The sequence below is a fragment of the Formica exsecta genome, unplaced genomic scaffold (genome assembly GCF_003651465.1).
Source record: "Formica exsecta isolate Colony F162 unplaced genomic scaffold, ASM365146v1 scaffold421, whole genome shotgun sequence".
NCBI lineage: Eukaryota > Metazoa > Arthropoda > Insecta > Hymenoptera > Formicidae > Formica > Formica exsecta.
Window position 1 is genome coordinate 496,861 of NW_021851451.1, and position 13,702 is coordinate 510,562.

Consider the following 13,702-nt stretch of genomic DNA (forward strand, 5'->3'; position numbering starts at 1 on the left):
TATATTTATATCAATATTATTATATTTTTATATTTTAATATATAAATCAGAATATCAGAAGAATATTATAAATTGTTTGATTTTTGTTTCTAATGTATTTGTTATCTTTTAAATATAATTTATATATATATATCTGTTAATTTTCACAAATCTATTACCTTGTAATTAAAATAGAAAACAATTTAAATCCTTATCGGTGCAATGTGCAGTTACTGAGTTATACAGCGTAATATACAGTGTTAATCTGTAAAATATACAAATTTATCTATTTAATCTAATTTAAAACAAGTATCCAAATTACATCTCAAAATGTAATTACAGCATGCATTAAAATTTTCCTTTTATTAAATTGTTTCAAATAATAATAATATACACATAAAAAATAATAAATTATTCACTTTATGGTTATTCCGCCGTCGCTTGATGCCGCTCCGGGCCTTCTCCTTCTCCTCTCTTATTTCACCATTATCGCTCTTTTGTGATACTCTCTGGAAAAAAAAACAAATTAATTACAATTACGCGCACATTAATCACACCCGAATATAATTAATGAGCGGTACTTTTGCACAACATTTTAATGGCTGGTGATGCTACCCATTGTATTAATACACAATCAAAAATGATTAAAATATGATTTTAATACATGAAAATTATTGTAAGTATATGAGAGTATATCATGAGAGACAATGATTTCCATAAATTGTTATCGCTATTCTTATCTACTCAAGTAAATGTAGCGCGCAAAATGTTTTCTTCGACAAAAAGCCGTTGTCGCGATATGTTTAATCGCTTAATCAAATTAAATAATTGCGCAAGTTGATACTCACTAACCAACACATACTTGACCATGTTCGACGAGGTTTTTCGCGATCGCGTCTCGAAAATTAATGCGACGCCGCGCCGTTGATTTAATAAAATACTCTGCGATTAATTCCTAAGCAAGCTTACGATAAGGATAATATTAGACATAATAATTCGATTATAAATACATGTAGAAGAATAGATTCGTCTTTAAACAAATACTCGGAAGACGGATAGAATAACTGCGTCTGTACCAAGCGCCGTTTCCGTGGGAAAAGAGGAAGAAGCCGGACGTAACGCCGTGAAATCAGCGCCAATATTTTTCGCAATCGCGTCTCGAAAATTAATGTAACGTCGCGCCGCGTCGTTGACTTAATAAAATACTCTGCGATTCATTCCTAAACAAGTTTTCGATAAAGATAATACTAGACATAATGTAAATTCGATTATAAATACATGTAGAAGAATAGATTCGTCTTTAAACAAATACTCGGAAGACGAATAGAATAAAAGTATATCCATAATGGCCAATTATCTTAACCGAAAAGACGCTTGACTTTTTATTCTTATAATTCCCGTCTAATATGCCATAAACCTATTAAATATTCTCACAGTCTATTCAAGAAAACAATTCTATTGCGTATAATCGTATCTATTTGGTTCGATTATTTCTTTGTCGGCTTACCTGTGCGGATATTATCGAAGCTTGCAATTTCTGCGTCTGTACCAAGCGCCGTTTCCGTGGGAAAAGAGGAAGAAGCCGGACGTAACGTCTTGAAATCAGCGCCGGTATTCCTTGTCCTGATTGGTCAAGCTTTAAAATAGTAATTCGCGGATATACTGAGCTGTCTCATTAGTGGATATATCGACACATTCTCGCGGAATCGAAATTTTTAAAATCAGCCAATCAAGTCGAAGAAGTCGCACGAAATCTACCGAAAATAGCCGAGCAGTTCTCGAAAATTTGGCGCGGGAATTAAAATAGTTTAAAGTCTTTATGCAAATGAATGTGATACGAGATATCCACAATTAATATTTTTTTCTTCAAAGTAATGCGAAAATGAAGGTTTATTACGATCATACTCATTCGAATTTTTAACAAAACTTTCAACTATCTCCAGTTGTCTTTAGTATGTATCATGATATGAAGAATGGTAACATCTCCCTTGTTACGGTTGTTGCAAATATTTCTAACAAGAAACAGCTCAAAAGTCATGATTCGCGAGGACCGTGCTCACCAAATCGTATACGAGAATCTGGGTGTTTTGTCTGCAACAGCAAAGTTGAAGGATGCTTGATAAATAGACCTACCTAATTTCTAACCTGTTTATTTCGATATTCATACATGTATGTAAAATGTAAATGAAAGCGAATCTTTTTATCCATGCTTCACTTTTATTTTAATAATCAGATCTAACAAAAGAATGCATTCTTATCGCATTTTTTTATCTTATCTTTTATTTCTTAATCAATCATATTTGAATACTGTTGACATTGTTTTGTATTATTTATAGTTGGAGAGCGTGGAATATCTCATTATGATAATAACATATAATAACATAAATTATTATTTGATTTAATTTTATCACATGAATACTTCTCGACTAGAGTTCCATATTCAACACTTTCTTCCAGAAAAAAAATAGAGAGGAAATAGATACAGTAAAAGATTGGATGCTTACAATTACGGTAATATCTTATTATTGATAACGATTGAGTTATTCACTGCATGATATATACAACAAACAGTTTGACAAGCTATTTTGACTTTTATAGATTTATAGCTAAAGATTTAAAGAAAAATATAAAATTATTGATATTTGATAAATTATTAATTATAATGATAATTGTAGTATTTGATAAATTATTATAATATTTGAAAATAGATTTATATACGATACTTTATGTTGTCATTTAGGGATGTTTACGCGATTCAAGAAGAATTTTAGCAAATATCAAATATAAATACTATTGATACATCTGTGAAAACTATATAATAATATAGAGTAAGTGTAATAGTACAACAGATTTTATTTTAAAGAAATTCTATATGTTCTATATTTATATAAATAACACTTATAAACAGAAATATATTTTAAAACTATATTGTTTATTGATGAGGATATGATTCATAATATATGCAATCAAAGATTTTACAAATTTTAAATTTGTTCATTACATCTTAAAAGATGAAGATTATTAAAAGAAAATTTTAATAAATTTGGCATTAAAGTAAAACTAGTGCTAAATAAAAAATTAATTATGTGAGTTATTATACAATATTAATTACTGTGTGCATTATGAAAACTGTAAAAATAGTCGTTCATTGAAAGTTCATAGAATACAAAAGCTTTCAAGAAGAAAAAAATATTTTTGAAGTAATATAAAAATATATGTTAAATAAAAAGAGAGAGAATATAAATATGTATCTCAAATATTATAAATTTGAAATACTTTTCATTTGTTCATAAAATTGAGAATTTATTGCAAGAGATTTCTCTGTAGAAATACAAAATACTTTATACAGTTATTTTATTTTATTAGAAAAATAACAAATGATAAATTAAATAATTTTTATTAATATTAATTATATATTTATTGATTTTAAAAATAATTATTTTTTATTTTATACTAACTTTGTGAATATTATGATATAATTATATCGATTTTTATTTTAATATAGAAACATCTTTTTTTCGATTAAATCAGACATGATACTATGGATAATAATATCGATTAGGCAGAAAATAGACGAGAGATCGAAATATCCCTGGATATATTTTAATTTTGTTATATGATCTCGCATTAAACACAGGAATTGGTAAATATCTAAATATGGATTTATTCCAAATTTTGTTGTTACCTCTTGAAGATACAATGATGTTACTGAATGAAGAGTTTGATTTAAATTTACCATGAATATTGTTCCCTGCATCTTTTGAAGTTAGTTTTATTTTGATCGGTTTTTCAAAGATATGATAAGAAGGAATGAGAAAAACAGTAATATTGTTATCACTAGCTTTTTCTTCCTTTTCTTCTACATATATGATTTTTTCAGTATAGCTTTTTCTAGCAATATAATTATTCTTATAATCAGAAGAATTAGGAATTATTGAATTTCTTTCTTCTTTAAAAAAGAAATTGTTTTGAAGATTATCAGTTTGATTTGTTGAGCTTGGAAAACTATGATTCGTAAACAAAGGTATGGTAGCATGAACAGACTTTTGATTATCTTCTTCATCATAATAAGATGCTGTCGTTGTCTTCGAAAGCGAAAATGTTTGCAGCAAGTCGTTATTGCCTGATAATGCATAGCTCGTGTCCAAGTTCGATCTACGAGGCGCGCATGCTGCTGACCCTTCAAATTTATAATTTATGGCTCTTACTATATATATATATATTCTTTTTCGTTTATTATTCTTATTAAGTAATTATGATTATTTCTAGGATTGACATAGAAAATGGATTTATCAAATTTAAATTATCTATATATAATTGGCAACTTATCATAAATTCTCTTATTCCATAATACTTTCCTATTTTTCAGAATCTCTTTCCTATTTTTCATATACTTACAAGGTTGACAAATATACGTTTGACTTTGATTGCAGTTCAGCCCATATATGATAGGAGTGTAATCTGCATGATCAAAGTTTAAGCAATTTGCATCATTATTGTGACATTGACCAGCTAAGCACCATGGAACAAAGCTTACACCCATTTCGGAAACTAGCTCGCCAGTACTTTCCCAAGTCCATCTCCAGAGCGGTGTATCGTTGAACATCGACAATTTACGTCGGCCATCAGTCCAGATATGCCGCAGTTCTGCAATTATCAAATATATGAAATAAGTAATTAAACATAATCTGAAATTCGTAATTTATAATTAAATATACTTTTATTTTATAACTTTTCTATTTTCTAATGTTACAGATAATTTTTATGATATATTATTCTGTGAAAATCAAGATACCACTTCTTTCATTTAATGCATGCATAACATTCTATCTATTCTTTCATATAAAATTGTTCTTGATACTCGTTATCTTGCCTTTTCTGTTGTCTTCCATCAAAGACATCATATGATTAATAATTCTTGAAGAATTTAGTATAATGAGTGATGCATTCAATTCTTTACATGAGAGTTGGGCTTGAAACCATGTGAGTGCATGGAGTCCTATCCAGTAAAGACATTCCTCTACATAAACTGGGATGGGCTTTTTACTCATCCGCTTTCTTGAGGCTAAAATTAAAAGAAATTATGATAGCAAGTGTGATTTTAAGTAAATGCAATAATTATAATGTATAAATTTTCCTTCTCAGAATATTTCATAATAATTTAATTTTTAACATAATACAACTTTTTGAATGGTTATTCTTTAAATATCAAAAATATTCTAAAAATTCAATCATTGAGTTTTATATTTTATGTATTTAAGAATTTATAAAAGACAAATGTTAAACAAAATAATATATAATTGAGTCAATAAATTTATTCTTATCGTGTATGTTACATTAATTCTACAGTTATTTTTATAGTTATAATTTTCTTACGTCTTTGACAAAGAACATCACGTTTACGATCACACTTTGCTTCCAAATAAACCGGTATTTCACACATGTGTCTATCCAGCAAAAGACAACCATGTAATTCTCTATTGTGGCCTCTCCATAAATCATTGTTCGAAATATTGCTGCCAGACGATAACCACTTCCACATATTTACAGTCGCATATCCGCCGATCCATGCGTTCTCGATCGATTCTGAAATCATATGATGACTATTAGTCAGAAATAAGCATAAATTTTATTACATAAGAAATTGTTATATTATTATATAAAGAATAATTGTTTAAAACTTTTTATAAAAATGTCAAGAATATCCTATTTAATCTGGTTTTATGAAATACCAGGTCGGGCTCGTATCATGAGGAATGCCAAGGATTGAGCTTGTGACATTGTTTTGACTTCAGCGATCTGCAAACCCTCCTTCCGACAGTGAACAACAGCTTCTGGCCAAGTGAGTTTTGTTGAGTATAACATGAATTCTTCTTCATCCATGAGAGTGGAACCCATCATCTTGGTACTTTTACCATTGGATTGATCTCTATCTGTACATTAAAAAAGAAACAATTAATTCATTTAGCAATGTATTTAACACATTAGCAATAGATTTAAATCGCTATTGTTTATTATGATATGTATAAATTCTACATTTATATTATCACTTTGGATAAATATAATCTATATCATAATAATAATGAAATAATAAAAATTATTTTTCAATATGATAACGCATGCAAGTAATATCAGATATGGCAAACTATTCTAGATGAAAAATTATCTACCTCTTTGGCAGATAAAAGATCTTCGTTGATTGCATCGCAATGGAACAAAAATTGATTCCTTGTGATGTAATCTGTCTATGCTCAGGCACTGTTGTAAATCCTCATTAGAAGAATTCGGATACCATAAACTAATATTTCGATATGATGCGCTCTTTAGAATCACCTTATTCCCGTTTGAGATCCAGAACCAGGCACCGAGAGAATCTTCCCGTCCTCCAATCCATAGATTATCATAAATCGCTGATTAAGTATTATTGATCTTAAGTTGATTAAGATCTTAATCTCCAAAAGCATAATTTCCCAAAAATAAATCTTTTTCAATAATAAGCTAAATTTTCAGGTTTCTCGGTACTCACGCAAATCATTATCGACGATCGCGTGGATTGCAATTCGAGCCTTTCGATCAGTATCCACTGTCGCAAGCTCGGCTTTATAATTTAAACAAATTACTCGAGCCTCGTCCCAGGTTACACGATATCCGCAAAATATATATTCTATATTGTCATCCACAAAAATATGCGTGGCGAGGTCATTCGACGATAAATCTGCAGTTTATATCGTAAACTATTCAAAATATTTGAATATCGCAAATCGGTTATTAATTTATTAAAAGAAAAAAACCTGCATCAAACAATATTTTGATATAATTATTTGGATACGATCAGAATATTGATACATTAGTTCATTAGTATCTAAATTATTTAATATATAAAATATTGATTAAGATAACATATATATAAATTGTTTTTTTGCGCAAATTAATTTACTGTAAATGAAGAATATTACAAATAATTAAAAAATATGATATAGATTTTTATCATACTCAAAAATTGCGCGATGATCTGTCTCGGCACTATGAAATAAAACGGGAAAAAAAGGATCGTTAACATTTCGCTGCAACTACTAGCGCAAATAGCCTTCGACTGACTGTTATCGCTGGCCGATTCTAATAGTGATCGCCAATGTTTTTAAACAAAGTGTACCATATTGCATACCATGTCTGATATAACATTGAGATGATTACCACTTATTGTTAAATCTAAAAAAAATATTAGAAAAAAAAGCGCGAAAAGGAACTTTAAAAATAAATAAAAGTAAAGAATAGTGACAAAAAAGGTAAGTTTCTTGGTCTGCTATATTTTTTATTACTATTAGAGAAACTGATATTAAAAACTAGCTGATGCTTTTGCAAATATGATAAAAGCAATTATAAATGCGCAAACATGAGCGTAATAAATAAGAAAATATATTGTATATAAACAATGTTGATAGATCTAACTACTGCTTCACTAAAACATATAAAGTTTAAATATATCTTTTAAACTAATAGCTTTTATAAGCACACGATATAAATATTTTTCCATGTTCACGGAGGGGAAAAAAAAGATATTCCCAGATTTAAAATTTCAGAAATTCTTTATAAATCTCTATTATTATGATTATATATTTTTTTAATATTTTGTTAATTTTTGAATTTAAATTTTTGCAGTTGCAAAATATCGATAGTTGGTAAATTTCTTGTTATCGATATATTTATATTTAAGTAGACACAATATTTCGTGCAATTGGCTATTGAGGGCGCATGCGAAAATCCTATCCGTAATCCGTAACATATGACAACATGCATGTGAATGTACAGTTTAAAGGAGTATATAAGAGGTTGTCTATATAATACGTAATAACATAAATGGTGATAAATGGCTAATTTTGCGAAAACGCAACTACTAAAGTACGGTTGGAAAGAAGGTACGATATCGCATGAATGTTCGGCTCGAATAAAACGGCGTAACCTTGTTTGTTACAAGGCAGATAAGCGACGTCTAACTAAATCTTTATTTCATTACTCGACATGAATGTTGCTCTTATTTTATCTCTCTTCATTATTTATATTGCGATATTTGTAACGGACAAAGCAAATAGATAAAATTTTTTTTTAATAATATAGGAAAGGGACTCGGTAAAAATGAGAACGGTCTTAAGGAAGCCATAAAACCGACGTTAAAATTCGATAATGCGGGCATAGGATACAACGAAAACAACTCGGAGCACTGGTGGGAAACCTTGTACGATAATGCTGCCAAAAATATCAAGGTCGACTTGCATGACAACGAAGTTTCTTTGTCTACAATTAACAACTCGAATATAATTGATGCTTGGACTACTGTTTCTTCTAAGAAGAGTAAAAAGACTGAGCAACAAAAATATGGAAACTTTTTGAAAACCTCTACTCTTCACAATGGTTGTTTAATACAAGATACTTCTATGGAGAAGGAAGAAGAGACTGCAAAAGATTCTATATATATTCCATTGACTGATGAACAGTTATATAAAGCATGTGGTGATAGAACAGCAAAACCAGCAGGACATGGTGTCATGTTAAGTGGAAAACTTGCGAGAATTGCACAACAAGATAGAATATTTCTAGATGTTAATATTGGTGGTGTATGTCAACTAGATGCAAGTTTAGTTAAAAAGAATACTATGACTCATAGAGGGGCAAATGTAGAATTAGATACAGAGGAAAGTGAGGATCCAGAAGACACTCCGGAAATGGTTGATGATCAAAACACGGAAACATCGGAATATGAAACTAAAGATTATATCAGATCCAAAAGTGCAAGAAAAAGTCACAAAAAAAGAATAAATAAATTTATACAGCAATTTAGTATTTGTAGTCTGAAAGGAAAAACAGATTCAGAGTATAATTCTCTACATGATGAAGAATTAGCAAGATTTAAAAAAGAAAAAGAGTGTAAGTCACAATTAGATATAAAATCGGGAAAGTGTAGCAAGAAAAGAAAGAAAAATAGGCGAAAGAGAAGTTTTGAACAAGAGGTTCAACGTAATGCATATAATATTCTATATAAAACAGCATCTGACATACAAGATAAACTGAAGGATACAACAGAGGATGTATATTTATCAAAGTCAAAGAAATCTAGTTTACAACAAAAAATGTATATTTATCAAAGTCAAAGAAGTCCAGTTATCTCAAGTTTAAATAACATAAATGATAAAATTGAGAAGGATATTAGTAAAATAATGCTTCCAACAGATAAGGAGATAAGAAATATGAATATTGAACAACAAATACAAGAGCAGAAAACTACAAGTTGGAAGTATTTTGATGTTGGCGAAAGAGATTTCAAGCCACCAATGAAAAAATTCTATTCACTATATTATGATAAATTAGATACATCCCCCAAAATATCATTTTATAAATCTCTTTCTATAAGTTCAACTAAAGACCAATCGCATATAAACAATTCAGATGATAAATTACACAATAAAGATAAAAAAATTAAAAAAAAACACCAGCAGAAACGAGTTAAAAAACAACTAGAGAAAGTTATCAATCCAGTAAATTTTTGTACAGATGATTTAAACACTGTAATAAAAAAGCTAACAACATTTGATCTTACAGAAGAGGTAAGTGCAAATGCATTCAAAAAAAAGCTCACCCAAACTCATCTTACACCTGTTTAAAAAAAATTCAAAATAGAATATTAAATAAATTATTGAGATTATTGACAATTACTGATTGAATTGCATTATCACATGTGAATCTGGATAATCTCTGGTACGTTTCCGCTTTTATACATTAAAATATAAATCTTAATAATGAAATATATGAAAGTCTAATATTTAAGAAGGAAAAATTGTAGTTATTCATACATGACAACACACACACACACAGAACTGATGAAAAATGCAAATAATAATATTTAATCATTGCATCATTTGTTATTATTCATATAATTTCTATTTTAACGAGAAATCCAATCTGTTTTTATTACTTTTTGTTATACATTTTGTGTGCTCAATTCTTTTGATCTTTTTATATATAAAGATGCTAAACATTATTATATATCTGTTTTTTCCCTCCATTATGTGAATTTATGGAAATTATATTAATCAAATAAATGTTTCTGAAATGTTTACTTTTTATTATATATATTATTTCTATTCCTTATATTATTACATCAAAAGCAACGTTTATATGAAAAAGACATTTGCTAAAATAAATACAATTAATAAATAAAATTATTATTATTATTATACTATACATTCTTGAACATGTACATAAAAGATAATTTAGGAAAAAATAACATTAATAAAAAAAACCATGTTACCTTTCATCAATAATAGACAATATTTCATAGATGCTTTATATTTCATGAGTGAGCATTATGATCTCGATATAAATAACACTTTGCATTATCAATTATATATTTGTAAATTGTTAGACTTTGTAAAATTATGATTTGCTTATTTCAAGAAAATTGATATTATTAAACGAAAAAAGATTTGAAGTCTTTTTGAAATGAGCAAAGTCTACAATAGTTTTATATACATATAAATCAAGATATAAATTATATAGAGATAATTTCTTACGATTATTATGCATTAATTATCATACTTTTCGCAAACATAACTGCGCGCGACATCTAATTATAAATAAAATTAATATGAAACCCATCAATTTTACTCATGTTTTTAAAATTTCCGTCTAAGCAAAGTTCCTATCATAAAAAATCAATGCAGCATGTTGTATCTTCTTATATGTAAAACACTTATATCTTTGTATTTTTAATAAATAATCGCATCTCAGTTTTTTTCTCTTTATTTGAAATGCAATACAGAACAATATTTATATTTGTTTTATGCACAATTCCTGTTGTACGTTTACACAAATGTACGAATCAATGTCCTTATTTAAAAGCTTTAGAAAATGCATTTGTAATAATATATAAACAGCATACGAATACTACAGCGTGATATAAAATAATGTACCATCTGAATTATATTTTACACAAGTAAAAATGTATATAATTTAACAAGAAGAAATGCTATCTGTCTTATCAGCTGATTTGTTTTATATATTCGATGTGTAAGGATTGACTGAAGTTGCAACATGATGGCTTATCATATTACACTTCCGTTCTTACAAATGTATATCATTACAGCAACACTTTTCAAATATATCATATAGCACCCAATATTACAATGGTCTAGCAAAGATTCTTTAATAATAAATAAAAAATTCAATGCCAGATCGATTTATTCTTAAAATAAACTTTCTAAGGCCACACTAGAAGGTATTCCATATATAATCATTTTAATAATCTTCATCCTAAATTACAAATATCTCATCATCATGGATCATGGAATGTATTAATTTCTTTGCTACTTAAATTTTCTAATTATCCTGATATGACATAAAGTGATATACGCGGCAGATTCCGAATTATATTTAAATGATAAGTTATAACAAGTTCTTAACAAAGTTTGGAGAAGATTCTATCATGTATTAGGCTAAATCATCAAGCTCTCTTAACAACTATCTTAACACTTTTAATAGTAAACTAATTTTATCATGCATTTCAAACAATACTGCTCTCTAGTATTTATGGTATATTTGTTCAAAAATTAGTTAAACTTTGCCATGCTATATTTTTTAATGTTTGTTCACTTGCGATAAAAACGCGCACTATCTTAGAATTTTCCATAATATTATTGAAATTAATGAAATACACATGTGTAGAACTTCCATTTTGAAGAGAGAGAGAAAGAATAAAAAATTCACAAGTTACAATAAATAAATATATATAAATCTATTACGCTACATAAACATATAAAATTTATTTGAAAAAAACTTGATATATATATATAGAAAAATAATGTTAAAAAGCAAGATATTCCAATATATATACGAAACAATTTAACTTGAATATACTAAAGTTGAATAGATATGTTTTATACAGAGAAAAATTTGTTTTTATCGGCATAATATATCTGCAATATACACTTATGTGTATTTACATACCTTTTTACCTATATATATATTAAAATCAGAGGCTCTCTTTTCAATCTCTCTCGCATATTATCTTTCATAATATAGCGCATGAAGAGAATATTTTTATTATAAACCAAATGTGCTTTTTAATGAACAATCATTCTTAACAAATCCTTAATATGTCCAAATAACGATGCAATATGAATATCCTAGGCTTTGCAAAATTGCTCATATAAGCCGCTAAAAATAAGAATAACACAATATCTTAAAAATATGATCACATTATTTCAAATGTTTGTGAGTTAAAATACAACCAATACAGTGCATTTATGTATTATAAAGCAATTTTTTAACAATATTTTAAGTTGTCAATATTCAGATATATAAAATACAATCTAATGAATAATCCAATGAATTTGAAAGAATCAATTTCATTTACTAATATCAACTAATATTAATGACGAAATTTTTCTTTACTCAGAATCATTAATACATTGTTAGATAGAAAATAATAACTACATTTTATGTTACTAAATCAAGAAAGCAATTTTCTTGTGCCTAAATTTTATGTTATATATGCTTAGGAAACATATAAGACTATTAAAAGATTCTGAAATATGTAGATAATATTAATGCTATTACATTTCTAAATAATTTCACATAAGTACATGAAAGCAACAATATTATACAGATTATCTGTATTATTAGGATAGGGAAAGCTTCTTGCGCTCTTCCCTGTGTACTTCAGTCACTAATTGTTCAACTGTCAATTCTTATTTGATGTATATGATGACGCATCACTATCACTATTCTAGCTCTCCTATATTATATTTTATATATACATATCATTTAAATATTATTAGGAAATATCAACCGACAAACTTGAATGAACTGTCCATAACACAATAACATTCGTTATTCGAACACCGCGTGTCGGAAATCTTATCGTCTTAAATTGTCATGTCTTACAAAAAAAAGAAGCGGAAAAAATAATATAAATTATGTAAAAGATTTAATTGACAGAGCGTATCCTTAAATACTACTTTGGTTTAAATAGAAAAATATCATAGAAACACACAAACGCCTGCCACAATCGCTTCTCTCTGAAAATGCATAGTACCAATTACATCGATATCAGTTAACGTTAATAAATCAATCAAAATCTGTCGTCTCCACTTACGCTATGCGTAATATCCACAAGGAGACAATGAGTCACTAACCGGTAGACGATCCATTAGATTGTTGGTGCAAATCGGCTTCAATTGTAATTTTAACTATCAATCATAAATTAATAATGAAAACTGGACATATCCTTATAGAATCGGAGATATGCGAGAATTTATTGATAATTTTATTATTTTAAGGTCCGAATTATTTTTTTTAGAATGAAATTTTGTCGTCTGCTCGATAAATGGCATAAAGTGATATAGAAAGCAAGAGATGATATTTCGATAAAATAATAAAAATATATTCATAAAAAAGATAATGAATTTTGTAAGAAATTGGAAAGAACTTTCGTAAGCCTCTAGAAATTCATTGCTTTCGGATCATTCCTTGCTTTTATATTAGGCGCAATTCGATTTGCGCTTAATAAAAACTTGACAAAAAACTAATTTTATATATATATACACACACAACATGTACATTATATAATATATATAATGTACGTGAGAGATATATCAATACTTTAAGAAACATACCTTAAACGCATTTGTTTATAGTTTTCCTTTTAAAGACATAATAGCCAGCATTCCTG

General features: G+C 27.9%; 5 protein-coding genes and 2 long non-coding RNA genes across 7 annotated transcripts in view; 2 read left to right on the top strand and 5 right to left on the bottom strand.

Annotated features, from left to right (window-relative positions):
* The window catches only part of LOC115240234, a 6,627-nt gene extending 5,073 nt beyond the window's left edge, over positions 1 to 1,554 (bottom strand). Inside the window, exon 1 of the long non-coding RNA XR_003884753.1 lies at positions 1,487 to 1,554. This is a non-coding gene — a long non-coding RNA (uncharacterized LOC115240234). The remainder of the gene's footprint in view (positions 1 to 1,486) is intronic.
* Positions 1,555 to 1,926: 372 nt separating this feature from the next.
* Positions 1,927 to 3,190, top strand: LOC115240233. The gene is made up of 3 exons (XR_003884752.1): positions 1,927 to 2,148; positions 2,316 to 2,490; positions 2,720 to 3,190. It is a non-coding gene; the product is annotated as an uncharacterized LOC115240233 (long non-coding RNA).
* Positions 3,191 to 3,518: 328 nt separating this feature from the next.
* On the bottom strand, positions 3,519 to 4,648 carry LOC115240185 (the record flags this gene model as incomplete). The annotated part of the gene is made up of 2 exons (XM_029815168.1): positions 3,519 to 4,159; positions 4,378 to 4,648. Coding segments are annotated over 2 exons (912 nt in total), but the record flags the coding sequence as incomplete, so codon positions are not given.
* An 11-nt stretch (positions 4,649 to 4,659) lies between these two features.
* LOC115240231 lies at positions 4,660 to 5,705 on the bottom strand. The gene is made up of 2 exons (XM_029815261.1): positions 5,356 to 5,705; positions 4,660 to 5,044 (listed from the first exon to the last, which is right to left on the bottom strand). The coding sequence occupies exons 1-2, from the start codon at positions 5,573 to 5,575 to the stop codon at positions 4,818 to 4,820; spliced, it is 447 nt and encodes a 148-aa protein (XP_029671121.1). The 5' UTR covers positions 5,576 to 5,705; the 3' UTR covers positions 4,660 to 4,817.
* Positions 5,706 to 5,717: 12 nt separating this feature from the next.
* Positions 5,718 to 7,565, bottom strand: LOC115240230 (macrophage mannose receptor 1-like). The gene is made up of 3 exons (XM_029815260.1): positions 6,973 to 7,565; positions 6,506 to 6,694; positions 5,718 to 6,389 (listed from the first exon to the last, which is right to left on the bottom strand). The coding sequence occupies exons 1-3, from the start codon at positions 7,037 to 7,039 to the stop codon at positions 6,142 to 6,144; spliced, it is 504 nt and encodes a 167-aa protein (XP_029671120.1). The 5' UTR covers positions 7,040 to 7,565; the 3' UTR covers positions 5,718 to 6,141.
* A 136-nt stretch (positions 7,566 to 7,701) lies between these two features.
* LOC115240226 (G patch domain-containing protein 4) lies at positions 7,702 to 10,092 on the top strand. The gene is made up of 2 exons (XM_029815251.1): positions 7,702 to 7,895; positions 8,095 to 10,092. Exons 1-2 carry the CDS (start codon positions 7,847 to 7,849, stop codon positions 9,633 to 9,635), a joined length of 1,590 nt encoding a protein of 529 aa, XP_029671111.1. The 5' UTR covers positions 7,702 to 7,846; the 3' UTR covers positions 9,636 to 10,092.
* Positions 10,093 to 10,757: 665 nt separating this feature from the next.
* Positions 10,758 to 13,702, bottom strand: part of LOC115240232 (beta-1,3-galactosyltransferase 1-like) — a 5,138-nt gene continuing 2,193 nt past the window's right edge. The window contains 1 exon segment of the mRNA XM_029815262.1: positions 10,758 to 13,702. This exon segment is cut by the window's right edge and continues 5 nt beyond it. Coding sequence (XP_029671122.1) covers positions 13,648 to 13,702 — 55 coding nt within the window. The 3' untranslated portion in view covers positions 10,758 to 13,647.

Excerpts from the sequence above, each read along its gene's own strand:
- LOC115240231 (XM_029815261.1), bottom strand. The coding sequence starts at position 5,575 with ATGATTTCAGAATCGATCGAGAACGCATGGATCGGCGGATATGCGACT. Across the intron at positions 5,045-5,355 it reads TGATGTTCTTTGTCAAAGAC|CCTCAAGAAAGCGGATGAGT; the intron begins GTAAGAAAATTA and ends TTTTAATTTTAG.
- LOC115240230 (XM_029815260.1), bottom strand. The coding sequence starts at position 7,039 with ATGTTAACGATCCTTTTTTTCCCGTTTTATTTCATAGTGCCGAGACAG. Across the intron at positions 6,695-6,972 it reads GATCATCGCGCAATTTTTGA|ATTTATCGTCGAATGACCTC; the intron begins GTATGATAAAAA and ends TATAAACTGCAG. Across the intron at positions 6,390-6,505 it reads GATCGTCGATAATGATTTGC|CGATTTATGATAATCTATGG; the intron begins GTGAGTACCGAG and ends ATACTTAATCAG.
- LOC115240226 (XM_029815251.1), top strand. The coding sequence starts at position 7,847 with ATGGCTAATTTTGCGAAAACGCAACTACTAAAGTACGGTTGGAAAGAA. Across the intron at positions 7,896-8,094 it reads AAAGTACGGTTGGAAAGAAG|GAAAGGGACTCGGTAAAAAT; the intron begins GTACGATATCGC and ends TTAATAATATAG.